The 27431-nt window shown below is 45.3% G+C and overlaps 1 protein-coding gene across 3 annotated transcripts in view; it reads right to left on the minus strand.

Moving 5' to 3' along the window:
• NCAPD3 (non-SMC condensin II complex subunit D3) overlaps nt 1-27431 on the minus strand; it is a 59395-nt gene that overhangs the window by 18989 nt on the left and 12975 nt on the right. For 2 of the 3 annotated variants that reach the window (XM_055424206.2, XM_055424208.2), the window contains 10 exons: nt 26791-26916; nt 26411-26663; nt 25983-26039; nt 25638-25727; nt 15194-15270; nt 14536-14670; nt 13569-13789; nt 7296-7487; nt 6883-6980; nt 6680-6795 (listed from right to left, as the gene is read on the minus strand). In XM_055424206.2, the coding sequence (XP_055280181.2) occupies nt 6680-6795; nt 6883-6980; nt 7296-7487; nt 13569-13789; nt 14536-14670; nt 15194-15270; nt 25638-25727; nt 25983-26039; nt 26411-26663; nt 26791-26916 (1365 nt within the window). The remainder of the gene's footprint in view (nt 1-6679; nt 6796-6882; nt 6981-7295; nt 7488-13568; nt 13790-14535; nt 14671-15193; nt 15271-25637; nt 25728-25982; nt 26040-26410; nt 26664-26790; nt 26917-27431) is intronic. The other variant, XM_055424207.2, reaches the window with a different exon arrangement.

The raw sequence follows: 27431 nt of genomic DNA on the forward strand, positions 1-27431 counted from the left end.
ACATATATCCCCTTCCCTCTTAAACCTCCCCTGCACTTCCCTTTCCATCCCACCCCTCTAGGTTGCCACAGAGCACCAGCTTCGGGTTCCCCGCATCACAGAGCAAGTTCTCCAGCTATCTGTTTTACACACGGTAATCCATATGCCTCGGTGCTGTGCTCTCCAGCCCCCGCCCTCTCCCGTCCTCAGCGTCTGCACGCCTGCTCTTCATGCCTGCCTCTCCTCTGCCGCCCTGTGAATGGGACCCTCAGCTCCATCGTCCAAGAGGTTACTTGTTTTCTCAATTGCACACAGAACAGTCTCCGGGATGGATCACATCCTGGGCCATGAATTAAACACTGGTAAATTTTTAAAAAGTGAAATCATTTCAAGCATCTTTCCTGACAATGCTATGAGATTAGATACCAATTACAGAGGGAAAAAAAACTATAAAAAATATAAACACATGGAGGTTAAACAGTATGCTTCTAAATAACCAACAGATCACTAAAATAATTTTTAAAAAAATCAAAATATGCTTAGAAACAAATGACATGAAAACACGACGACTCAAACCTGTGGGACGCAGCAAAAGCAGGGCTAGGAAGGCAGTTTACAGCAGCACAAGCCCACCCCAAGAAACAAGACAGACTTCAAACAAGTAACCTAACTTCACACCTACAGCAACTAGAAACAGAACGAAAAAAACTCCCAAAGTTACTAGAAGAAAGACATCATAAAGATCAGAGCAGAAAGAAATGAAAAAGACTGAAGGAGACTATAGCAAAGATCAATAAAACTAAAAGCTGGTGCTTTGAGAAGATAAAACTGACAAACAGCAAGGCTCATCAAAAAAAAAAAGGAGAAGTATCAAATGAATAAAATTAGAAATGAAAAATTTACGACAACAGAGAAATACAAAAGATCATAGGAGACTACTATGAGCAACTACATGCCAATAAAATGGAAAATCTGAAAGAAATGGACAAACTCTTAAAATGGAACCAGGAAAAAATAGAAAATATGAACAGATCAATCACAAACATGGAAATCAAAACTGTAATAAAAAAAATCTTCCAATAAATAAAAGACCAGGACCAGATGGCTTCACAGGTGAATTTTATCAAAAGTTTAGAGAAGAGTTAGCACCTATCCTGCTCAAACTCTTCCAGTAAATTGCAGAGGAAGGAAAACTCCCAAACTCACTCTATGACATCAAAACCAGATAAAGATACCACAAAACAAACAAAGTTACAGGTCAGTATCACTAATGAACATAGATGCAAAAATCCTCAACAAAATTCTAGCTAACAGAATAAAACAAAACATTAAAAGGGTCATATATCATGATCAAGTGGACATTATCCCAGGGATGCAAGGATCCTTCAATACATGCAAATCAATCAATGTGATACAGGATATTAACAAATTTAAAGATAAAAACCATATGATCATCTCAACAGATTCAGAGAAAGCTGCTGACAAAATTCACCACCCATTTATGATAAAACTTCTCCAGAAATTAGGTGTGGTGGTGGTGGTTTAGCCACTCAGCTGTGTCTGAGTCTTGAGATCCCATGGACTGTAGCCCACCAGGCTCCTCTGTCCATGGGATTCTCCAGGCCAGAATACTGGAATGGGTTGCTGTTTCCTTCTCCCTGGGATCTTCCCAACCCAGGAATCAAACCTGTGTCTCCTGCATCTGCAGGCAGATTCTTTACCAACTGAGCTACAAGGGAAGCCCGAAAGTAAGCACAGAAGGAACACACATCAACATAATAAAGGCCAGATATGATAAACCCACAGAAAATACTATTCTCGATGATGAAAAATAAGCATTTCATCTAGAATCAGGAACAAGACAAGGGTGCCCACTCTGCCACTATTATTCAACATACTTTTGGAAGTCCTAGCCACAGCAGTCAGAGAAAAAAAAAAGAAATAAAAGGAATCTAGATTGGAAAAGAAGTAAAAAGTTTACAGAGGACATGATTCTTTACGTAAAAAACCCTAAAGATGCCAGCACAAAATTACTAGCGCTAATCAGTGAACACAGTAAAGTCGCAGAATACAAAATTAATATACAAATCCCTTGCACTCCTATACACTAACAGTAAAAAATCAGGATACTCACTTCTGTTTCAGGACTTACTCCACCACGGAATTACCTGTTAACATGTGGGTCTCCCCCATTGCGCGGCAGGGGCCTTAGGAACGGGCAGTCTGACCCTCACCCCAGGTAGCGCCCAGCAGCTCAACCACAAGGCGGCACTCAGTTTGCCAAACTGCTGGCAAACCACCGTCACAACCCAGACTTCTGCGGCCGACTTGGCCTAAACCGTGTGTACGCTCCTGCTGCGTTTTACAGAGCAACAGCACACCCTGGAGCTTCTGGAACGAGTGTGCTCTGTCCCAGTCGTCTGGGTCCCCAGGCCCCCGGCTGCTAGTGAGAGGAAGACTCCAGAGGCTGGGTGAGCTGCCGGTTAGCCCGCCCACCCATCCGCCTTGGGCTCTCTCCCCACAGGCGCTCCCACCCTGCCTCCAGCTCTGCCCTGAGCACTCCCGCTGACCAGAGCCGTGTCCAGAGGCAAGTCTGTCCCGTCTAGGCAGACCTCAGAACGCTTTATCTTCAGTTTCCCAAAATCTGTCTCCTTGCAACTTCCACCTACTGGTCCAAACCGGTCCTAAGTGACACTGAGTCACTCTGACTGTCGTCCGGGTCTCTGGTCGTGTGTGCACGCAGCCAGGACGACTGCTGCCACGCGCTTCCTCCTCCCACGCACTTCCTCCTCCAGCTGCACAGCCAGGCCCCTCAGCCGCCCTGGCTAGCCTGCTCTGACCCCTCGCTGCCGCTCACCCGGTCTCACCCACCCTGCTCTGAAGGCTGTCCTGAGACAGAGGACGGGGCACTGGTCTCAGACTCAACCGGTGCAGACAGCAAGCCCAAACCTCTGCTGCAGACCCCAGAGCCACCTACAGCATCCACGCCTGCACCCACTGCTGACCACGGCTCTAAAGCACAGTCAGCTCACAGCCGCCGACAGAGCAGCGACGCCCACAGGCCCAGCCTGCGGCTCAGTGGTCATGTCTTTGGTACAGGTTTTTCTCCATAAAACACAGGGTGTTCATTTACAGAAAAAGAAGAAACAGAGGCCTGTCTTTGGTCACGTGGATGGAAATCACCCCCAGCTTCTGGGACGTATCAGGCCTCAGTTCCCTGTCCACCTCACTGTGGGGGTAGAGCCAAAACCCTGCCTTTTCCTAACACAGCAGTGAGCTCCACACTCTTCCAGTCTTGTTTCTATGTGAGAAGAGAACTCAGCCTCCCCCACAGACGAACAAGGACCAAGCTTACGTTCTGAGCACCGGGGCCTGGGGCGGGCAGACAGTGCGTCCTCTTGGCCTGGCTCCCCCCAAGTGTAGACCCTCCTCCAGTCAGGGCTGGGGACCTGGGGTCCAAGCCACAGGCCTGGCTTTGCACCAACAAGCACCGCGCCTCAGACGCCAGCGGGCTGGCACCCTCGGCACTGACCGCAAGCCCCCACCATCCCTGTGGCCCCTTCCCTCATCATCAGCTGTGTGTTTTGCTTTTACCTGTTTTCTGCTAGTCACACATGCTCCCTACTTAGGGAATGTTCCTTATTTAAAAGGTTTGCACATACTTTCTTGAATTGGAGATAAATGGTTAGAAAATCAAATAAAACAAGTATCCCTTTCACCAAGAAGTGCCAAAAGTTTAGTAAGGAAAATCCCAGACACAGAAAGAGCTGGGCATTTTTAATTAAGTAAATTTGAACCTGCTCATACCCTAAGCAAAAAAGTTACACTATGCTGTCTTACTACACCTGTTAACTTATGAGGGAAGGACTTTTTAAAAGGAACTCATACAAGGAAGCACAGGAAGGTGGCAGGTGGCTCAGGTGAAGCAATAATGTTTTTATTCTAGGAAATGTAAATATATTGGTTGGCCATAAAATTCGTTTGGGTTTTTCCATAAGATGTTACATAAAAACAAGAGCAAACTCTCTGGCCAACTCAATATTTTGGCAGTTATCTAATTTTTGACTTCTAAAATCATTATTAATAACCCCCAGTCCTATACTATTTCATTGTGATTAGCACTGTTTGGAAGTATAATTCAGGCATACCTGGTGGCTCAGATGGTAAAGAATCTACCTAAAATGTGGGAGATCCGGGTGCGATCCCTGGGTTAGGAAGATCACCTGGAGAGGGAATGGCTACTCACTCCAGTATTGTTCCCCAGAGATTTCCATGGACAGAGGAGCCTGGCAGGCTACAGTCCCTGGGATCGCAGAGAGCCGGACACGACTGAGCAACTAATGCTTTCACTTTCTTCACTTTCAGGAGTATATTTCATGACAGAAACTGAATACACGGTAATAAAATGACTCATCATTAGAGACGCTGAAACGAAGAGCACTTCGAAGTCAAACTAACCCCCGTCCCCTACAAAACACTGCTCTGTGAGGCAGCTTCCAGAGGGCGTGTCAGCAGGAGGCACTGGAACCAGAGACATTAGAGGGAATAGCACAAACATCTACCAAAACCTTCTGGCCTGGGTGGGGAGCCCCGACCAGGAGGAGAGCGCTTACATACCCTGGGAGGGAGGGAGGAATTGAGGCAGGAGGGACCACCAGCCTACTGTGAGCACCCAGCCTACGAGGATGAAAAGAAAACCTTGCAGATTCCGTTTTGGGACCAAGGGCCCAGCAGGCGTGCTTCCTAGAAGAACACACAGAAGAGCCGCACAAAAAGATCTCAGTGACTCAGATGACAGTGATGGTATCATCACTCACCCAGAGCCAGACACCCTGGAAGGTAAAGTCAAGTGGACCTGAGGAAGCATCACTACAAACAAAGCTAGCGGAGGTGATGGAGTTTGGGTTGAGCTATTTCAAATCCTGAAAGATGATGCTGTGAAAGTGCTGCACTCAATATGCCAGCAAATTTGGAAAACTCAGCAGTGGCCACAGAACTGGAAAAGGTCAACTTTCATTCCAATCCCAAAGAAAGGCAAGGCTAAAGAATGTTCAAACTATTGCACAATTGCACTCATCACACACGCTGGCAAAGTAATGCTCAAAATTCTCCAAGGTAGCCTTCAACAGTAGGTGAACCAAGAACTTCCAGATGTTCAAGCTGGATTTAGAAAAGGAAGAGCAACTGGAGATCAAATTGTCAACATCTCTTGAATCATAGAAAAAGCAAGAGAATTCCAGAAAAACATCTACTTATGCTTACTGGAGAAGGAAATGGCAACCCACTCCAGTATTCTTGCCTGGAGAGTCCCATGGACAGAGCAGGCTGGTAGGCTACAGTCCATGGGGTTGCAAAGAGTCAGACACGACTAAGCGACTTCACTCACTCATGCTTTATTGATTACGCTAAAGCCTTTGACTGTGTGGATCACAACAAACTGTGGAAAACTCTTAAAGAGATGGGGCTACCAGACTACCTAACCTGTCTCCTGAGAAACCTGTATACAGGTCAAAAGGCAACAGAACTGGACATGGAACAACAGATTGGTTCCAAATTGGGGAAGGAGTACACCAAGGCTGTATATTGCCACCCGGCTTATTTATATGCAGAGTACACCATGCGAAATGCTGGGCTGGATGAAGCACAAGCTGGAATCAAGATTGCTGGGAGAAATATCAATAACCGCAGATATGCAGATGATACCACCCTTACAGTAGAAATTGAAGAAAATCTAAAGAGCTTCTTGATGAAGGTGAAAGAGGAGAGTGAAAAATTGGCTTAAAATTCGACATTCAAAAAACTAAGATCATGGCATTTGGTCCCATCACTTCATGGCAAACAGGGAAACAATGGCAACAGTAACCGACTTTATTTTCTTGGGCTCCAAAATCACTGCAGATGCTGATTGCAGCCATGAAATTAAAAGACGCTTGCTCCTCGGAAGAAAAGCTATGACGAACCTAGACAGCGTATTAAAGAGCAGAGACATTACTTTGCCCACAAAGGTCCGAATAGTAAAGCTATGGTTTTTCCAGTAGTCATGTAGGGATGTGAGAGCTGGACTGTAAAGAAAGCTGAGAGCCAAAGAATTGATGCTTTTGAACTGCGGTGTTGGAGAAGACTCTTGAGAGTCCCTTGGACTGCAAGGAGATCCAACTAGTCCATCCTAAAGGAAATCAGTCCTGAATATTCATTGGAAGGACTGATGCTGAAGCTGAAACTCCAATACTTTGACTACCTGATGTGAAGAGCCGACACATTTGAAAAGACCCTGATGCTAGGAAAGATTGAAGGTGGGAGGAGAGGGAACGACAGAGGATCAATGGTTGGATGGCATCACCGACTCAATGGACATGAGTTTGAGCAAGCTCTGGGAGCTGGTGAAGGACAGGGAAGCCTGGCGTGCTGCAGTCCATGGGTTTGCAAAGAGTCGGACACGACTGAGTGACTGAAGTGCCCAGAATGCATGCTTCCTAGAAGACGTGGTGCCCAGAACCAAGGAGGTGACCTCATAAAGGTGCTGTGTCTTTAGCAGCCAAGGTCTTCCTGGGGAATGTCAACTGCTTGTCAGATGGGCGCTTCCTTAAAGACGTAACTGCCCTTCCAGGCTCGTAAAGGATAACACATCCCCAGCCTAAGAGCAGAGCGTTCTGTTTCTGCATAGACAAGCAACAGTTGTGCCCATGAGTCTGTAGTGTACCTGCTCCTCCGCTGGTGTCTCTGCAGTTACCCGGCACAGGCTTTGTAAAGTGTCAACAGCTGGGGTGATCAACACTGTCGACCAGCAGAATCCATTCAGCTTTTTCTTGAGAACATCTAAAAAGAGTCAATTCCCTCCAGGTTTTTAACTCTCAAAATAAAGTGAGAGGCAAGCCTTTTCACGATTCTCCAGTAGACACTCACCTGCCACCATGTCCCGGGTGCTCTGAGGAAGATGCTTGGCGATATGCCGGATGACACACAGGATGTGTCCCAAGGTGTCCTCACTGGGGTTCTGCTGGCTGGGGAGAGGGCAGAGGAAGCGTCAGTGCAGAAGCCCTGGACGCGAGGCTGCCGACGCAGCGCTCTTCTTCCAGATTCTAGGACTGGAAGGAGGAGGGAGCCCGGCCCACAGCTGGGGAACGCGACGGCACTTCCTGTACTTGGACAATCAAAGCTTAACAGTGACTCTACTTTCCCTCTTGGTTTTTACACCAGAATTTAAACAAAGACCCATGTACACAAACAGCTATGAGAGGGCCCATTTCCTCAAGACACAAGCCCTGTGTCCAGGACTCCCTCGTGTCTGGTGGCAGCTCCGTGACAAGCGTGCGAACCTGGTCATCCTCTCCCAGGCCTCGATGACGGTGGAGTAGTCCAGCGCGGGCGACGCGCCAGTCACCTTGGCGAGCAGCATCCAGGCGGGCGCAGAATGCTCCTTTTCAGTGTGGGAGAGCACGTTGTTTACAAAAGTGGGGGAGAATCTATCTTTCCGGGACCAGATGTGAAAAGCCTTGTTTAAATAGCAGCTGGAAAAGAGATGGAAAGCAGGATTGTGACTGTGAGTGCACAAGCCTCGGACCGCCCCTCAGTCCAGGGTGAGGGCTTCTGCAGCAGCCCCTCCAACAGTCCAGCAGCCAAACAGGGGTTCCCGCCCGGGGGCACATCTGACATCAGCTGAGGTGTCCTTCCAAACACTACGACACCAAATAAGGTATATTAACCCGCCTCCTCCCCGGAGTTTTTACTTTTAAAGCGAAGAATAAAGTTTCAGAATACACGTGAGGCCCTCTAAAACTTGTATGTACACATATGTGGTAGGATGCCAATAACACACACATCCAGAGCTTATGAGGTTTTAGTGACAAAATACGTAGACAATGTCCTTTTCCAATGGAAGGACTGGAGAGAAATAACACCCCAGAGGTGAAATATGGTGGTATTAAAGGAGCTCAACTTTGCTATGACCTGTCAAAACCACTCAGAATTACATATTTCAAACTTTTATAAAATAAAACAAAAAATTATTCTGATATATTAAAGTGTCTGTATGAAGTCACTGCTATTTTTAGACCATTTCTTATTTTATTTTTTCCTATAGCAGTGAATGACATCCTATGACTCATGAGACAAATGTAACATTTCATATTTAAGGGGAAAAACAAATAGATTCCTTCCCCAAGTAATTTCTTCTACTGCTAGGAACACACACACACACACACATACTCAGATTAGCAAAACTTTTTCATTAAATGAAAAAAAGAATTCTCAAAGTGTGCAGAAGGTGACTACAAGAAGATAACACACCCATACACAGTAAGCAGTAAGCATATGCATATAAATGAATGGTTTGCATTAATAAATTAGCTTTTATCTAAAAAAATCTATCTAGAGTTTTACTGCAAATGACTAACATGAATCAAACCTGACTGCTGTCCAAAACCAAGATACAGTGAATTGACAAATATTTTAAGTATTTAAAAATTTACCTGCAAGAATCACACAGAATATTAAACGACAGGACGCCAACAGAAGGGGAAGACGTGTCCTCTGAACTTAGGGGTTTTGAGAGCTCAAATGCAGCTCCTCTGAAGGGTGGTCACACACACCCTCCACCAACGCCCAGCTGTCCCCACGGGCCCCCTGACTGGACCCGGTCAGTATCAACCCACTGCGGTCACAAGAATGCAGCTCAGCCAACACCACCTGGGCTTCCTGAAAAGCATGGCTGACCGCTAGCTTTTGAGACCCACTCAATGCCCCTCGGGGCCCCCACAGTGACCCCTGCGGGACAGAACTGGCCCCTCTCCCTTACACTGAAGCCCACTGTCTGACCATTACAATGATTCCTGTTTCACGCCAGATGCTGACTCTGAGAAGGTCTGGTCCACATCCTCAGCTCCAACCTACAGCCTAGCCTGGTGACTCCCTCCACCACCTCCACCACATGAAGTCCCAAAAGCAGGCATTTAAAGCGGGGCTCCACGCACAGCACCCCCCTGTGCTGGCTGGCCCCAACTCTGCTTCCCGGGCCAGAAACCCCTCAGCCACCCTGTCATTTAGGACCCAAGAGGGTCAGGCCTCTCGGTCTCTGCACTGCCACTCCTGCCTGGAGACCCTCACCATCACGCTGGTCTAGCTCATCTCAACTTTTTCCACCTCCAGAGACGACTGCAGTCACGCCACATCAATAGGAAGCCACTCTAAGCCAGAGAAAGAAAAGAAGACACAAAACCTACAGGAGAAAGAAAAAAAAAAACGTCTAGGAAATTATCCAGGAAAACATCTACATAACCTACAGGACATCTATAGGAAAAGATCTATAGGAAAAACCTATATAACATCTATAGGAAAAGAAGTCTCAAAAAAATCCATGAACCATAAAGAAAACCGCTAACAAACTGAACTCATCAAGACACCATTAAGAGACTAAAGAGGCAAACAGTGGGCTGGGGGAGAGGAATCTGTAATGCACACAACAGTGTTTCTACACGTTTGAATGCTTCTGGGTGAACAAGCAAAAGAGCGACAGACAGCCTGATTTGAAGTCGGGGCACGATATCTGGGCAGGTAAGACACAATGTGAATATCTAGATGCTAATCCACCTATGAAAGGGGCTCAATTGCATCAGTTGCCATGGCAGTGCAGATTAAGACCACCAAGAAATACAAGCAGCGGCCGCCAAAATGACTCAGAGAAAGGCCGAGGGCACAAAGACAGGGAGCAACGCAAGCTCCCAGAAGGGCTGCAGCCTGGCGCCACCGCGCTGGGGCGCTGTCTGCACGACGTAAGGGAGGCTAAGGGCACGCCCAACAGCACCGCTCCTGGGGACACGCGACAGAGATGCGCGCCACAGACGCGCCCCGAAGCATTCACAGCATTCCCTCACAATAAGAAACCGGAAACGACCCAGCGCCAGCCGACAGTCGACAGGATGCACCAACACACGCGCGTGCAACAAGAGTGAGCGAGCCGCGCTGCACAGCCACCTGAGTGGACCGGCGCTTCTCTGAGTGGAAGCAGGCGGACCCACAGAGAGGAGGCCACGTAATTCCGCTCACGAGAGGAGGGGGCACAGAGAAGCCGCGCCTGGCGCGAGGGCCAGCGGCACCGCCCCGGAGGCGAGGAGAACCGCTGGAAGGAAGAGGTGCGCTGCGCCTCAGGCCCCGCCAGGCTCTGGCTCTGGACTCGGGGATCACACCCGCACAGGCTGTGTCTCTGCGCTGCAGGGGATTCTTTACCCACTGAGCCATAAAGAACAGAAGTGAAAGGCAAGGGAGTGAAAGGTTGTTGCTGAACCACAAAACATGCCAGGATTCTTGGCTTCTGGAGAAGAATTCAATCCGGGGCCAGAGACAAGGCTTGATCGCTCAGAGCTTTTGTGTAATAAAGTTTTATTAAAGTATAAAAGAGACAGAGAAAGCTTCTGACACAGGCATCAGAAGGGGGCAGAAAGAGTACCCCCCTCTAGTCTTCAGCTGGATGTTATATAGTCACTAGCAGTCTGTTAATGAAAGAAAGGAATGTGTTAAAACTCAGAGTGGCACCAGGCCCCTCATCCATAAGATGTATTTTGGGATAATCTCGGCACCAGACAAGTCATCCTGGGCTATAAAACGATTGACTTGAATCTTGTATAGAGACAAATTACCATGCAAATAGTTCTGTTTACATAGATTAGGGGAACAATGTCTGAGTATAACATACTGGTTTGTCAAGTCAGTTCTGAGCCATTAGGCTGAACCAACTTGAAGACAGATTTTGGGGTAAATGCACAGTACATTAACATAACTTAAGACAAACATTTCCGTAAGAAAAATGCATTGCTTAACTCAAGGTTTGAGAAAAGTGAAGTTCAGGTGGAACCAGGTGTCATTATGGCAGCACAGTATTTTAAGAGAAACATCTTTTTAAATTTGTACAGAGAAGGGAAAAAAAAATAAGATATATATATATATATCTCACTAGTTTGTTTCCTCCTGCCGCTTAAGAGAGCGATAAAAAAATGTCTGACACTTGCAGCCTATTTCTTTCATTTGGAGACCCCTGGCCTTCCTGCCTGTTACCCTCTCAGGAGAAAGGGAAAGATATATCCAATTGAATGCAGAGTTCCAGAGAATATCAAGGAGAGATAAGAAAGTCTTCTTAATTGAACAATGCAAAGAAAGAGAGGATAAAAACAGAATGGGAGAGACTAGAGATCTCTTCAAAAAACTGGAGATACGGAGGAAATATTTCATGCAAAGATGGGCACGATAAAGGGCAGAAATGATGAGGACCTAATGGAAGCAGAAGAGATTAAGAAAAGGTGGCAAAAATACACAGAAGAACTATACAAAAAAGGTCTTAATGATCCGGATAACCATGAAGGTGTGGTCACTCACCTAGAGTCAGACATCCTGAAGTCAGCTGGGCCTTAGGAAGCATCACTGCGAACAAACCTAGTGAAGTGATGGAATTCCAGCTGAGCTGTTTCAAACCCTAAAAGATGATGTTCTGAAATGCTGCACTCAATATGCCAGCCGGCTTGGAGAACTCAGCAGTGGCCACAGGACTGGAAAAGGTCAGTATTCATTCCAATCCCAGAGAAGGGCGACACCAAAGAATGTTCAAACTACCATACAATTGCGCTCACTTCACGTGCTAACACGGTAACGCTCAAAATACTTCAAGCTAGGCTTCAGCAGTACGTGAACCAAGAACTTACAGATGTACAAGTTGGGTTTAGAAAAGGCAGAGGAACCAGAGATCAAATTGTCAGCATTTGTTGGATCATAGAGAAAAAAGCTAGGAATTCCAGAAAAACATCTGCTTCTGCTTCACTGACATTGCAAAAGCCTTTGACTGTGTTGCTGCTGCTGCTGAGTCACTTCAGTCGTGTCCGACTCTGTGTGACCCCCAAGACGGAAGCCCACCAGGCTCCCCCATCCCTGGGATTTGACTGTGTAGATCACAACAAACTGTGGAAAATTCTTAAAGAGATGGGAACACCAGACCACCTTACCTGTCTCCTGAGAAACATGTACACAAGTCAAAAAGCAACACTTAGAACCTTACATGGAAAAAAAGAATGGTTCAAAACTGGGAAAAAGAGTACGACAAGGCTGTGTATTGCCACCCTGCTCATTTAACTGCTACGCAGAGCACATCATGCGAAACGCTGGGCTGGATGAACCCCAAGCTGGAATCAAGACTGCAGGAGAAATATCAACAACCTCAGATATGTAGATGGTACCACTCTAATGGCAGAAGATGAAGAGGAACCAAAGAAGAGCCTCTTGATGAAGGTGAAAGAGGACAGTGAAAAAGCTGGCTTGAAATTCAACATTCAAAAACCTAAGATCATGGCATCTGGTCCTATCACTTCATGGTAAACAGAAAAGGGAAAAGAGGAAGCAGTGACAGATTTTATTTTCTTGGGCTCCAAAATCACTGCAAATGGTGACTGCAGCCATGAGATTAATAGACCCTTGCTCCTTGGAAGGAGAGCTATGATAAACCTAGACAGTGTATTAAAAACCAAAGAAATCATTTTGCTGACAAAGGTCCATATAGTCAAAGCTATGGTTTTTCCAGTAGTCATGTGTAGATGTGAGAGTTGGACCATAAAGAAGGCTGAGCACCAAAGAATTGATGCTTTTGAACTGTGCTGCTGGAGAATGCTCTTGAGAGTCCCTTGGACTACAAGGAGATCAAACCAGTCAATCCTGAAGGAAATCAACCCTGAATATTCACTGGAAAGACTGATGCTGAAGCTGAAGCTCCAATACTTTGGCTACCTGATGCGAAGAGTGGATTTATTAGAAAAGACCCTGATGCTGGAAAAGACTGAAGGCAAGAGGAAAAGGGGACGACAGAAGATGAGATGGCTGGATGGCATCACAACTTGACGGATGTGAATTTGAGTAAGCTCCGGGAGAGGGTGAAGGACAGGTAGCCTTGTGCACTGCCATCCATGTGTTTGCTAAGAGTCAGACATGACTTAGTGACTGAACAACAACATTATGATACTAAACCTATTACTCTTTCCATTGGATGCTAATTCCTCCATAACCAGACATAAACAAGTAGGGAGGTACTTCCTGTAAAGAAAAAAAGAAAGGGGAACACAGTCAAAGGAGCACAAACACAGGCCAGCTGCTAGGGTCCTGTAGGAGAAATTAACACTGATCAGTGCAGGTGCCAACTCATCACTGCATTGCTCCCTGCACAGCGAACACCCAACAAATATCAAACGGAAAGAACACTGTGGTGTGATTAAGTCATCAATCCAACAAACGTCAGAAAAAGTCTAATGTGTCCTGATCAGGAAGTCATCTATCACAACCAGTACTGTGGAAAGTTAATGTCAATACAGTAAATCCATTAATGCTTTCTACTACACATTAAGACATCAATTTGAAGCTGGGGAACATTCAAACAGGCAAAGGAAGGCTTCACAAAAACAGCCACCACTAAAGCGAAGAGATTTGAACTAGGTCAAGAGAAAGACACTAAGATTAAGTCTCTGTGTGTCAGCAATTTGGGGAGCTGAGTTTCCAGCATCAACCCGGGAACTGATAACCAGGGCTCGTGCAGGAGGACACGCAGCTGCCTGGGAAAAGCGTACCCCAGTTTCCGGCTGTCCGTGTCCAGCAGCGCCAGCAGCGCCCAGGTGAGCGCCTGGCCGTCGTCCACATCACAGCCCTCACTGTGGTGCTGGATGCTCTGCAGCAGGAGCCGGTCCAGGCACTCCAAGGCCTTGTCCTGCACGCTGCTCTCGTCATCCGTCACAGCTGGGACCACACCCCCCAGCCAGGCCTTCTGTATCTGCACACACTGCGGCTGGGCCTGAGGAGTCCAAGTCAGGAAGTCATGAAGGTGCGAGCACAGATCGGGGCAGCTGTGAACCACGCTTTAGGATGTGTTATTAGTAGTTCCAACACAATTACAAACAAAGCTTAACAATGGAAAAATGTCAACTTCCAAATACAAGTGAAAACCAAGTTCAAGCTCCAGTTACTATAAAGCAGAGCATGCTGAAATTTTAGACTTAAAGTGATTTATCTTATCACTGTTAGTAAAGCAGCATTTTGGGGGAACAATTCAAGATTGAGAGAAAAAATATCTATCTCAAAGAGGAATCAGAAAAGATGCTAATGAACAAAGTCAAACCAGGCATTGCTTAAAGTCTTCTACTGTGAAATAAGAAAAAACACTTTAAACATTCTTCAAAAACTAACTAGCTGGCAGAAGTAAATTGCATACAAGATTACTGGATCTGCTCCTTTGGCAATATCACCTATACAGGTTTCAATGGATAAAAAATAACGTAGGCCTTGGGCCTAACCAAACTGATTTTAAACTTCACATTTCTGTGTGAGATGTATGCTGACTATTAGCGTTTTCCAGCACTAGTCCGCATGATACATGCATATTTAACAGGAAATGCAATCCAGCACAAGCGGTGGAAAGATTCCTCTCTGTACACTGCTGGGCCCACGGCAGTTCGGGAGGGTTTCTAACGGGCGCACCACCATTAGGCTGGGTTATCCTGATGGAGAAGGGTGCCTCAGACACACCGCTGCCGGCCTCACCAGGAGCAGCTCGGTGAGAGACTGCAGGGCCTGCTTGCGGACGGACACCGCGACGTCCCGGCAGCGGTCCTGCAGGATGCTGAGCTCGTCCTGCAGACCCGCAATGTCGCAGTGCTTCAGGAGGTTCACCAGGACCTAGAAGGTGAGCAGGTCACACTGAGGGGTGACACAGGCGTCGGTCAGCACAGACTGCAGACACAACAACTCCTTCAAGTTCCTGACTCTCTCATTTATGAGATCACAGATCCGTCCCTCCTCCCAGTAACACCCCACCTCTCAGAATCTGAGGAAATTTAAGATCTCTCTGGAGAAAATCTGACATATATTTTACATCAACATGTACTCAGAAACCATTTCAGGGGTTTGGTGAATCCTATCAAAATCCATCTGTGGTCCCCAGGTTAAGAATTCCTACTCTAAAAAAAGAAATTAAGGAAAATTAAGGATCTAAAACTGTGGTTCCTAGGAAGCCAGCAATCCAGCAGCCCACTTAAGAACAGAGGATCCTTCAGTTCATCTGTGTAATTTACATTTAACAGGGACAAGGTGAACTAACCTCAAGTGAAATGTGAATACTGAATATGACAGAACAGTTTTTAAAACAGTCTCTTGAACCTTCAAGCTGTTAGTGCTTAAAAAGAGGGTACAAAAAACACACCTGGACCGCAGACTTCCTGACGCTGGTCTTCTCGTCACCAACCCTATTCCTCAGTGACACCAGGAAACCCATTTCTGCTGAGGAAATGCCAAGAAGTCATTACAGCCTGAGGACAGCAGAGCCCCAGCTTCTCACTGCACACTCCTGAGAGCATGCAGTCGTTACAGCCTGAGGACACCAGAGCCCCAGACTCTCAGCACACACTGAACATGTACCAGTCCAAAACTGGCCAGTTAGCTGGTTTTAAATCATAAGAAACCACAGCAATAAATCATGTAGAAAAAGAAGAAAATTAAAATAATTACCTATTCATAATAATGCAGAAGTAGTCATAGGCAGAGTAGTAACATTTCAAAAGGGTATAAATTCTGTAAAATTAAGTTTTAAACTGGGCTCCTAAGACTAAAATTCTGAATGAATTTATTTAGATTTTTCATTCTGTTTACTACAAATGGGAAAATGTAAACAACTGGGTGTTTTAAAGACTAAGTAAGACAATATATAAACAGGAGCTTTAAATCCTTCCCATCAAGAGTCCCGTTACACTATTAGATATTACTGAAGACTCATAAGAGTTTTTCTTTTTTAAATAAATATGCATTATAGCTTTTAACATAAATTAGAAACTTAAAATAATAATTATAAAAAGATTTAATAATTCATCTTAAGATACCAAATAAACGGCATACTTTTTAACTGAAAAATAAAAAAGTAGTGAAGAGAACAGCACTGATTTACATTTTGCAAACTCTTTAATGTCAGACTTAAAAGACAGCTGGGTTGTCGTCTCGGCTTCTACCCGCTTCTGCCCGTCTGGGACCTCTGTCTACAAAACTCCAGAGTACACTTCTGAGAACACCAGAGAGTAGAAGCTAACTGCTGTGTTAATCTTACTATGAAAACTGTACTAACTTCAAGGGCCCACCAAAGGCGGCTTAGGGACCCCAAACCACACTTGGGAAATGCTGATGCACAAGAACAGTGAAAAATAAAACAATATGGAAAACAATACAGACAATCAATGAAATCAAAGTAGGTTATTTAAGATCGACAAAACTAACATTTTCCTAGACAGAAAATAACAGAAGAGTCTAATTGCTAAAATCAGGAATGAAGGAGGGAAAAGGTTATGAATACTATGAACAGTTTTATGCTAACATATTTAAGTAACCTGGATTAAATATCTACATATTATTAAAGATATACATTAGGAAAAGTAACTCAACAAGAAATAAAGACTGAATACACCTTAACAAGTCAAGGGATTGAACTAGTAAGCAAAACACTTCCCACACATGCACAAGGGTCAGGACCAGATGGCTCCACTGGAGTCTGTCAACTGTTAACAAAAACACCAATTAACAAAAATTAGTAACAATGTTTCCTAAACTCTTTCAAAAAACAGAATCCCTGTATCACTTTCCACCTCCTTCTATGAAGCCAGTATTACCCTGAGAGCAAAACAAGACAAAATAGCTCAAGAAAACAACAGACCAAAATCTCTTGTGAATACAGACATAAAATCCTCAGCAAGGGCCTTCCCTTGGGTCCAGTGGTGCAGACTCCGAGCTTCCAAGGCAGGGGACACAGGTTTGTTCCCTGGTCAAGGAGCCATATGCCCCGTGGTGCAGCCAAAAAATAAAAAAAAAATCTTCAGCAAAATATTAGCAAATTAACCCAGCAAGATACAAAAGGGATTATACTCCATGCTTGGGACTTATCTGAGGACATGGGAAAATCATTCACTGTGATATGCCATCATAGAACAGAGGACCAAGGCCACCTGATCACCTCCATAGATGTAGAAGTAGTACATGAAAAATCCTACACCCATTCATGATAAAAACAGTCAACAAAGTCAGAAAACAGAAAACTTCCTCACAGTGATAAAGGCCATCCTGAAGCAACGCAGAGCTAACACCACACTCAACAGGAAAGACAAAGAACAGAAGACATGGATGTCTACTTTCCCCACTTCAACTCTACTAGAAGTTCCAGCTGGGGAAAATAGGCAAGAAAAAGAAACAAAGGCATTCAGATTAGAAAAAAGAAATAACTATTCTCACAGATGGCAAGATCTGATAGGTAGAAAATCTTAAGGAATCACACACACACACAAAACCTTTTAATGCTAGTAACTAATTTAGCAACCTTGCAGGATACAAGATCAATCATTAAAATCAGCTGTATAAACTATCAATAAACAATCAAACATGAAATTAAGAAAGCAATTTCACTTATAATAAAGAGTTAAAGAGAATAAAATACTTAGGAATAAGTGTAAACAGCAAGAATTACACACTGAAAACTATAAAACATCACTGAAATGAATTAGAGGAGACCTAAATACAGAAAGGCATCCCTGTTCATGGGCTGGAAAGCTCAGTATTTTTACAGTGGCAATATATCCCACATTGGCATTCCCTGATAGCTCAGGGATCCGCCTGTAATGCAGTGGATTCCTGGGTTGGGAAGATCCCTTGGAGAAGGGATAGGCTACCCACTCCAGTATTCTTGGGCTTCCCTTGTGGCTCAGCTAGTAAAGAATCTTCCTGCAATGTGGGAGACCTGAGTTCGATCCGTGGGTTGGGAAGATCCCCTGGAGAAAGGAAGGGCTAACTCACTCCAGTATTCTGGCCTGGAGAATTCCATGGACTGTATAGTCCAAAGGGTTGGAAAGAGTTGGACAATTTGATATTCACATTGAAAGCTGGATCCCTAACTCACATCATAAGCAAAAATTAACTCAAAATTGAACCAAGACCAAAATGTTAAGAGCTAAAACTATAAAACTCTTAGAACACCATCAAGAAAGTGAAAAGATAACCCAAAGAATGAGAAAAACAGGTGTGGAAATCATATCTGAAAAGGATCTGGATGTAGAAAATATGAACTTCTACCTCAAAAATAAAAAGATAAATGGACATTTGGGTTGTTTCCATTTTTTGGCAACTGTGAAGGATGCTTCTACAAACATTGTTACACCGTGTTGCGTATGAGCGCGGGCGCTGCGCATGAGGGAGGATGCTGCGCATGAGCGCGGGCGCTGCGCATGAGCGCGGGCGCTGCGCATGAGCGCGGGCGCTGCGCATGAGGGAGGACGCTGCGCATGAGGGAGGACGCTGCGCATGAGCGCGGGCGCTGCGCATGAGGGAGGACGCTGCGCATGAGCGCGGGCGCTGCGCATGAGTGTGGACATGGAGTCACTCTTTTCTTCCCTTGCGGTTGCACACCAAGGAGTGGAACTGCTGGGTCACGTGATGACTGTATGTCTAACATTTTGAGGAACTGCCAGAATGAATGAACACACAAAATGTGGTCCGTCCATACAATGGACTCTATTCAGCCATAAAAAGGAACAGAGCACTGATAGAGTAGTGCATGCCTCAACGTGGATGAACCCTGAAAACAGATGGCAAAGAAGCTGTCTGCACAAGGCCCCATGTCCCAGGGCTCCCCTTGTCTGAGACGCCCAGAGCAGGAGGACCCACAGACAGGGGGGCACACAGACTGACCACGCGTGGGGATGGGGTTTCCTTCTCAGCTAATGAGGAGCTTCTGGAGGTTGATTATACAGATTTATGAACCACTAACAATCTCTGGATTCAACACACTTTAAATGGTGACTTTTATGAATTACCTCTCAAAAGAAAAAACACCAACAACAGAACTTATAGTATCTGGCACATAGTAACTATACAAAATTTTTAATGTACAGTTAATGCCAACAACACAAGTCATTTTAGTTTATCAAAAATAAGGTGGGAACATGGGCTCTTTACATCTGGCAAGCTCTCATAATTTAGAAGCATCATTAAAGCAATACAGTAGTGTTTGGAGGCATCTGTACAACAGTGAGAATCTACTGTTGGATTCTGAGGCAGAGGAGAAAGACTTGCGCTCGTCTGCTCCTCCGAGAACGCCAGAATTGCAACTGGCCGCTGAACAGCCCATAGACAGGAGAGTGCTGGATCTCACCAGAAACAGACACCGCCACGTCCCAGGGCAAAGGGGAGCCCTAACAGGGCGGCAGGAGGGGAAAAGCGGCTTTCGAATCAAACCTCACACCCGCCAGAGCTGCTCAGAGGGTGCAAACAAAACCCTGTCTGCACCAGGACCCAGGAAAAGGAGCAGTGACCCCGACAAGAGACTCAGACCTGCCCGAGAGTGTCTTGAGTGTCTCCTGCAGAGGCACGGGTCAGCGGTGGCCTGCCCTGGGGATGGAGCTCTGGCTGCAGCAGGCCGGGGGGGGCGTGGCACCTGGCCCACGTCCTCTTAGAGGAGGTCGCCATTAGATCCAGCACAGAGCCGCCAAGTAGAGAACGCACAGGCTGGACAACAATTACACCAAAGAGGTTCTCACACTGTTGCAAAGGCTACAGGGCCCACAACAGACTTCCCAACCTGGGGATCCGGCAAACGGACTGAGAGCCCCCAGGGAATCTGACTTTGGAGGCCAGCTGATTATAGAACTTCCACACGACAAGGAAATAGACTCTCAGAGGGTGAGAACAAAACCTTGTGCCCACCAGGACCCAGGAGAAAGCAGCAGTGACCCCACAACAGACTAAGCCAGACTTGCCTGTGAGTGTCCAGGAGTCTCCAGTGGAAGCATGGCTCGACAATGGCCTGCCAGGGGGTCAGGGGCACTGAATACAACAGTCCTGGGAGCCAAGGCGTGCTGGCCTAAGTCCTTTTGAAGGAGGTTGTCATCACCGCCATTAACCCCACCACAGTTTGGCCTCAGCCAAAGCCAAACTACAGGGGGCTTCCCTGATAGCTCAGTTGGTAAAGAATCCACCTGCAGTGCAGAGACCCTGGTTCAATTCCTGGGTTGGGAAGATGTCGTGGAGAAGGGACAGGCTACCCACTCCAGTATTCTGGCCTGGAGAACTCCATGGACTGACCATGGGGTCACAAAGAGTCAGAGAGGACTGAGCAACTTTCACAAACTATAGGGAAGGAACACAGCCCCACACATCAGCAGAAAACTGGACTAAAGATTTACTGAGCGCCGTCTCCCCCAGCAAAGCCGGACTCAATCTACCCCCCAGTCAGTCACCCCACCAGGAAGGTTCCGTAAGCCTCGTATCCTCATCTGTCACAGGGCAAAGAGAGTGAAAACCACAGTCACAGAAAATTAAACTAGCCAAACTGATCACGGGGACCACAGCCTGTCTAACCCTATGAGACTGAGCCGTGCCATGTGGGGCCACCCAAGACGGACGGGTCGTGGTGGAGAGTTCTGACAGAATGTGGTCCACTGCAGAAGGGAATGCAAACCACTTCAGTATTCTTGCCTTGAGAACCCCATGAACAGCATGAAAAGACAAAAAGATACGACACTAAAAGATGAACTCCCCAGGTCAGTAGGTGCCCAATATGCTACTGGAGTTCAGTGGAGAAATAGCTCCAGGAGGAATGAAGAGGCTGAGGCAAAGCAGAAACAACCCCCAGTTGTGGATGTGTCTGATGATGGAAGTAAAGTCCGATGCTGTTAAGAAAAATATTGCATAGGAACCTGGAATGTTAAGTCCATGAATTAAGGCAAATTGGAAGTGGTCAAACAGGAGATGGCAAGAGTGAACATTGACATTTTAGGAACCAGCGAACTAAAATGGGCTGAAATGGGTGAATTTAACTCAGATGACCATTATATCTACTACTGTGGGCAGGAATCCCTTAGAAGAAATGGAGTAGCCATCACAGTCAACAAGAGTCTGAAACGCAGTACTTGGATGCAATCTCAAAAACGACAGAATGATCTCTGTTCGTTTCCAAGGCAAACCATTCAATATCACGGTAATCCAAGTCTATGCCCCGACCAGTAACGCTGAAGAAACTGAAGTTGAACGGTTCTATGAAGACCTACAAGACCTTCTAGAACAAAGAGCAAAAAGAGATGTCCTTTTCGTCATAGGGGACTGGAATGCAAAAGCAGGAAGTCAAGAAACACCTGGATGACAGGCAAGTGTGGCCTTGGAGCACAGGATGAAGCAGGGCAGAGACTAAGAGACCTCTGCCAGGAGAATCACTGGTCGCAGCAAACACCTGCTTCCAATAACACAAGACGGCTCTACACACGGACGTCGCAAGATGGCCAATATCGAAATCAAACCGATTATGTTCTTTGCACCGGAAGATGGAGAAGCTCTATATGGTCAGCAAAAAAGAAGACCAGGACCTGACTGTGGCTCAGATCACAAACTGCTTATTGTCAAATTCAGATTTAAACTGAAGAAAGTACGGACATCCACAAGGCCATTCAGGTATGACCTAAATCATATCCCTGACGACCACACAGTGGAAATGAGAAACAGATTCAAGGGATAAGATCTGATAGACAGAGTGCCTGAGGAACTATGGATGGAGGTTAATACATTGTACAGGAGTCCAGTTCAGTTCAGATCAGTCGCTCAGTCGTCTCTGACCCTTTGCGACCCCTTGGACAGCAGCACGCCAGGCCTCCCTGTCCATCATCAACTCCCAGAGCTTGCTCAAACTCATGTCCATCGAGTCGGTGATGCCATCCAACCATCTCATCCTCTGTCGTCCCCTTCTCCTCCTGTCCTCAATCTTTCCCAGCATCAGGGTCTTTTCCAATGAGTCAGCTCTTTGCATCAGGTGGTCAAAGTATTGGAATTTCAGCTTTAGCATTAGTCCTTCCAATGAATATTCAGGACTGATTTCCTTTAGGATTGACTGGTTGCATCTCTGCAGTCCAAGGGACTCTCAAGAGTCATCTCCAACACCACTGTTCAAAAGCATCAATTTTTCAGCACTCAGCTTTCTTTACAGTCCAACTCTCACATCCATTCATGACTACTGGAAAAACCAAAGTTTTCACTAGATGGACCTTTGTCGGCAAAGTAATGTCTCTGCTCTTTAATATGGTATCTAGGTTGGTCATAGCTTTCCTTCCAAGGAGCAAGTGTCTTTTACTTTCATGACTGCAGTCACCATCTGCAGTGATTTTGGAGCCAAGAAAATAAGGTCTGTCACTGTTTCCATTGTTTCTCCATTTATTTGTCATGGAGTGATGGGACCAGATGCCGTGATCTTAGTTGTCTGAATGTTGAGTTTTAAGCCAGCTTTTTCACTCTCTTTCACTTTCAACAGGCTCTTAGTTCCTCTTCACTTTCTGACATAAGGGTGGTGTCATCTGCATATCTGAGGTTATTGATATTTCTCCCAACAATCTTGATTCCAGCTTGTGCTTCTTCCAGCCCAGCGTTCCTCATGATGTACTCTGCATATAAGTTAAATAAGCAGAGTGACAATATACAGCCTTGACGTACTCCTTTTCCTATTTGGAACCAGTCTGTCCAGTTCTAACTGATGCTTCTTGACCTCCATACATATTTCTCAAGAGGCAGGTAAGTATTCTGGTATTCTCATCTCTTGAAGAATTTTCCACAGTTCGTTGGGATTCACGCAGTCAAAGGCTTTGGCATAGTCAATAAAGCAATAGTAGATGTTTTCCTGGAACTCTCCTGCTTTTTATGATTCAACGGATGTTGGCAATTTGATCTCTGGTTCCTCTGCCTTTTCTAAATCCAGCTTGAATATCTGGAAGTTCACGGTTCACTTACTGTTGAAGCCTGGTTTGGAGAATTTTGAGTATTACTTTTGCTAGCATGTAAAGTGAGTGCAATTGTGCAGCAGCCTGAACATTCTTTGGCATTGCCCTTCTTTAGGATTGGAATGAAAACTGACCTTTTCCAGTTTTGTGGCCACTGCTGAGTTTTCCAAATTTTCTGTCATATTGAGTGCAGCACTTTCATAGCATCATCTTTTAGGATTTGAAATAGCTCAACTGGAATTCCATCATCTGCACTAGCTATGTTCGTAGTGATGCTTTCTAAGGCCCACTTGACTTCACATTCCAGGATGTCTGGCTCTAGGTGAGTGATCACACCATCGTGATTATCTGGGTCGTGAAGATCTTTTTTGTACAGTTCTTCTGTGTATTCTTGCCACCTCTTCTTAATCTCTTCTGCTTCTGTTAGGTCCATATCATTTGTGTCCTTTATCGAGCCCATCTATGCATGAAATGTTCCCTTGGTATCTCTAATTTTCTTGAAGAGATCTCTAGTCTTTACCATTCTATTGTTTTCCTCGATTTCTTTGCACTGATCACTGAGGAAGGCTTTCTTATCTCTCCCTGCTATTCTGTGGAACTCTGAACTCAAATGAATAGATCTTTCCTTTTCTCCTTTGTCTTGCACTTCTCTTCTTTTCTCACCTATTTGTAAGGCCTCCTGAGACAACCATTTTGCCTTTTTGCATTTCATTTTCTTGAGGGTGGTTTTGATCAGTACCTCCTGTTCACAGTGTCTGAGGAAGCCTTACCAATAGCTGAGAAAAGAAGTGAAAGGCAAAGGAGAAAAGGAAAGATATATACCCATCAGAATGCAGAGTTCCAAAGAATAGCAAGAAGAGATAAGAAAGCTTTCCTAAGTGAACAATGCAAAGATATAGAGAAAAACAACAGAATGGGAAAGACTAGAGATCCCTTCAAGAAAATTAGATATACCAAGAGAACATTTCATGCAAAGATGGGCACAATAAAGGACAGAAATGGGATGGACTTAGCAGAAGCAGAAGAGATTAAGAAGAGGTGGTAAGAATACACAGAAGAACTATACCAAAAAGACAAGATGGTTGGATGACATCACTGACTCAACAGACATGAGTTTACGCAAGCTCTGGGAGACAGTGAAGAACAGGGAAGTCTGGCTTGCTGCAGTCCATGGGGTCTCAGTGAGTTGGACACGACTGAGCAACTGCATGACAATGTACAACAGTGAATCTGTAACTTGCTCAGACTGGAGTTAACGCAAACATTAGACATTTTTCCATATTAAATTGTTTTAGTTATTTTAGGGAATCTTAGTACATCCTGAGTTACTACTCTGAATTTGAGTAACATAGACTAATGCCTAGTCACTTAAATGTAGTCTTTCAGACTGCGATGATAAGTACTGATTCTCACGGCACTTTACTGCACCTCAGCACCCATCTCACAGCATTATGATTTTAGGTACACACATACCTGCCTCTCCCCCTGCTCCTTAAGACATGGAACTATTTTTGTTAGGGTTTGTACCTGCAGTGCCTTGCACAGATTGGGAGGAATGATATCCATGTTTATCATATAAACTGATAGATCTCATTATATCATTTATTCTCTGCACATGTTCTCTCTTCTGTCTTTTAAAGTCACTTCACTAAATATGACTTCTGCAGACCTGACAAAAGCCCTCTGTGAAGGACAGACAAGGTTTCAGGATCAGAAGTGACAAGCAGTCAAGGAGGTCTGCTGACTCCCGTGTCTTGGGTCATCCAGCTCTTTAGTAACAGAACTGGCCTAGGTATTCAGACTGCCTCTCAATTCTAACGCAGGTTTTCTCTACTACAGTATGCCATGTCATCATATAGGTGAAGGGAGAGCCCGTAACAGTGACTCTCACAGATCGCACAGCTAGACAGAGGCAGAATCTGAGAGTAGCTCCAGGTCTTTCTGCTGCCTAGCGAGGTGTGTCTCTGCCCTCCTCAATCACAGACACTCTACCTTCCCAGATTATTCCGGTTCAGTAAGTCACCGAAAGAGTACAAACATCATTTGTGTTTTCAGAATCAAGTACAGGGTTCATGGGAGAGAGGACCCCAGAATCTCCACATGGTATGTGTGACCTGTTAAGACAGTTCATATTACTGGTATAGAGAAACTATAACCCAGATTCTGCACTTTCCCACGGAAGCCAGGACTCACAGTTCCCTACCATGTATTAGAAGTGGATTCTGGGATGGCATGATCACAGTCAAGATGCCACGTGGAAAAAGTAATAAGGAATAAAAAGTAAACAAGGGCCATGCTGCTGCTGCTGCTAAGTCGCTTCAGTCATGTCCAACTCTGTGCGACCCCATAGACGGCAGCCCACCAGGCTCCTCCATCCATGGGATTTTCCAGGCAAGAGTACTGGAGTGGGTTGTCAGTGCCTTCTCCGAAACAAGGGCCATGGTATTGTGCATTTTTTCCCCTCTTCTGTGATGACTTTTCTCTAAATTAAATTTAATTTCTACCGCACTTTCCCTAGTAACTGGTCCTTTCTGGTCAGCAAGCCCAAGTGTTCGTAACAACTGACTTCAGTGAGCAAATAAAATATTTGTAACATTCTTTGAAGTGTGACAGAAATATGTGAAATACAGAAATACATGACAAGTGAAATGTATCTTTTTCTTTACCTTGAAATGAAATACAGAATAGTGCAAGGACATCAATTAAGGAAATAAAACAGAAATTACTTTTAAGGGAAAACAAAAGATCTTCCAATAGTAAGGGTGAATTTGAAAAAAGATTCCCACGTTTTGAGGCGCTACCTACAGTTGTCTCAAATCTACTGGTTACTGCTCATCTAATAAGGTATAAGATCTGACATACCCATAGATCCGGCTGCTTCACCACTGCTGTCTGTGTGGATCACCTCTGAACCTGCAGAAGGGTTAAGTATCTGCCTCTGATAGGAAAAAGCTTAAAAATAAATTTTAAAAAGGCTCTGTCAGTACACTAAAAAATTGTTATACTTTTCATTAACATAATCATGTCATATTACACATTTAAGTTACTATGAATCATTACTGAAATAAATCTTAACTTCTTTGAAGAAAAAAGTGCAGTATTAAATCAGGTAGTATGCAGACAGAAAACATTACAAATATTCATCAAGTCCTTTAATTAAAAAGACGATTATTCAATATCTGACAGTATATTGACCCATTTTCTTACCTGATGAAGTTGTCAATGGACTCTGTTGGTGGCTCTGTACTCCTGGAACTTCAGGAGCTGTAAGTGAGCAGACAGGTCAGAGGAGAAAAGTCACAGTATCAAAAACCGCATGTAAATATTTACAGAAGAACCCAAATCAAGATAATCACGCCTAGAGATGAGACAGATTCTAAATACTGACAATTCACTGTGTGCATTAAACAGGCCCAATACAGCCATTACCCAATGACACAAAGTAACACTGACTGCAGCCAACGGCCTCAACCTGAGGACAAGACTGTGAAACCGCTCATGTGAGAGCTATCCCAGAGCACGGCCGGCCGGAAGGGGACTGAGGGCCACAGTCTATCACAGCGCTCCGATTACTTCTGCCACCCAGTCTGGACCAGCAGACGTGAGGCCAGGCTCGGGGTGCTCAGCACACTCACTGTGCTGCAAAAGCTCCTGGATGCTGTCTGAGGAGCCTGCGGCAGAGGAATCCAGGCAGTGTGCAAAACTGGACAGCGCCTTGCTGCGCACCGTCGGGGCCTTGTCTTTACAGCGGGCGACCAGGACTTCCTGGACCAAGAACTTATGCTTCAGGAACTTCTCGTGCTCCGGGGTCAGCGGGCCATCCACCTCTCGTTCAGGCAGCTCCAGGAGGGCCAAGGCTACATCAAGAGTGAACACCCGGTAGGAGACCTGGGAAAGCAAAACCGCATGCGTCTCCATCATAGAGGAAGAACACAAAGCATCACTCCATTTTCAGACCTGCAGTCACCAGAGCCACAGAGCCGGGAGCCAAGAGCTCACGCAGGTGAACACCTACCTTGGCATTTCGTGTTAATCCATAAAGCCACGCCATGAAAGAAGCATATTCTGCACAGGGAAGCCTGTTGAGCAGCTGGACCAGGGACTGAGCTGCGTAAGTCCGGTACTCAGATTTGTCAACCACCTGAAACACAGACCCTGAGAAGCTGCCCCGCCAGTCCCCACGCAGAACAACAGAGACACATGCACTGGTGCAAGCAGACAACCGCTGAGTGCACCCAGCTCAGCAACAGTGCCGAGTGTCTACATTTTACAGAAGTGACTACCCAGTTTTATGTCTCAGACCTACTGGGAAATTAGCCTAGAAGAAATCTCCAAGCCTAATTTCAGAGTGTTTATAGATCTCTAGGATTCACAGAGTTCAACTGATGGATCATCTGTCCAAATTGTTAAAAATTTTAAGAGATATTCACAGAATTTTGAATACTAACTTGATATTGGATGATATTAAGGCATTATTGTGAATTTTTAGGTGTGTTAATATTTTGTGGATATGCTTTAAAAGAGTTCTTATGCTGTACAGAGATGCATGCAATGTTTCTGTCTGAAGGGATATGATGAAATCTGCTTCCTAAGAAAATCCAGTGTGCCTATGTGCTTGCAGAGTTTCTCCTTATACAAAATCACTGAACATTCTGT

Source organism: Moschus berezovskii, chromosome 14 (genome assembly GCF_049115385.1).
Source record: "Moschus berezovskii isolate FMDL1 chromosome 14, NW_MosBer_1.0, whole genome shotgun sequence".
NCBI lineage: Eukaryota > Metazoa > Chordata > Mammalia > Artiodactyla > Moschidae > Moschus > Moschus berezovskii.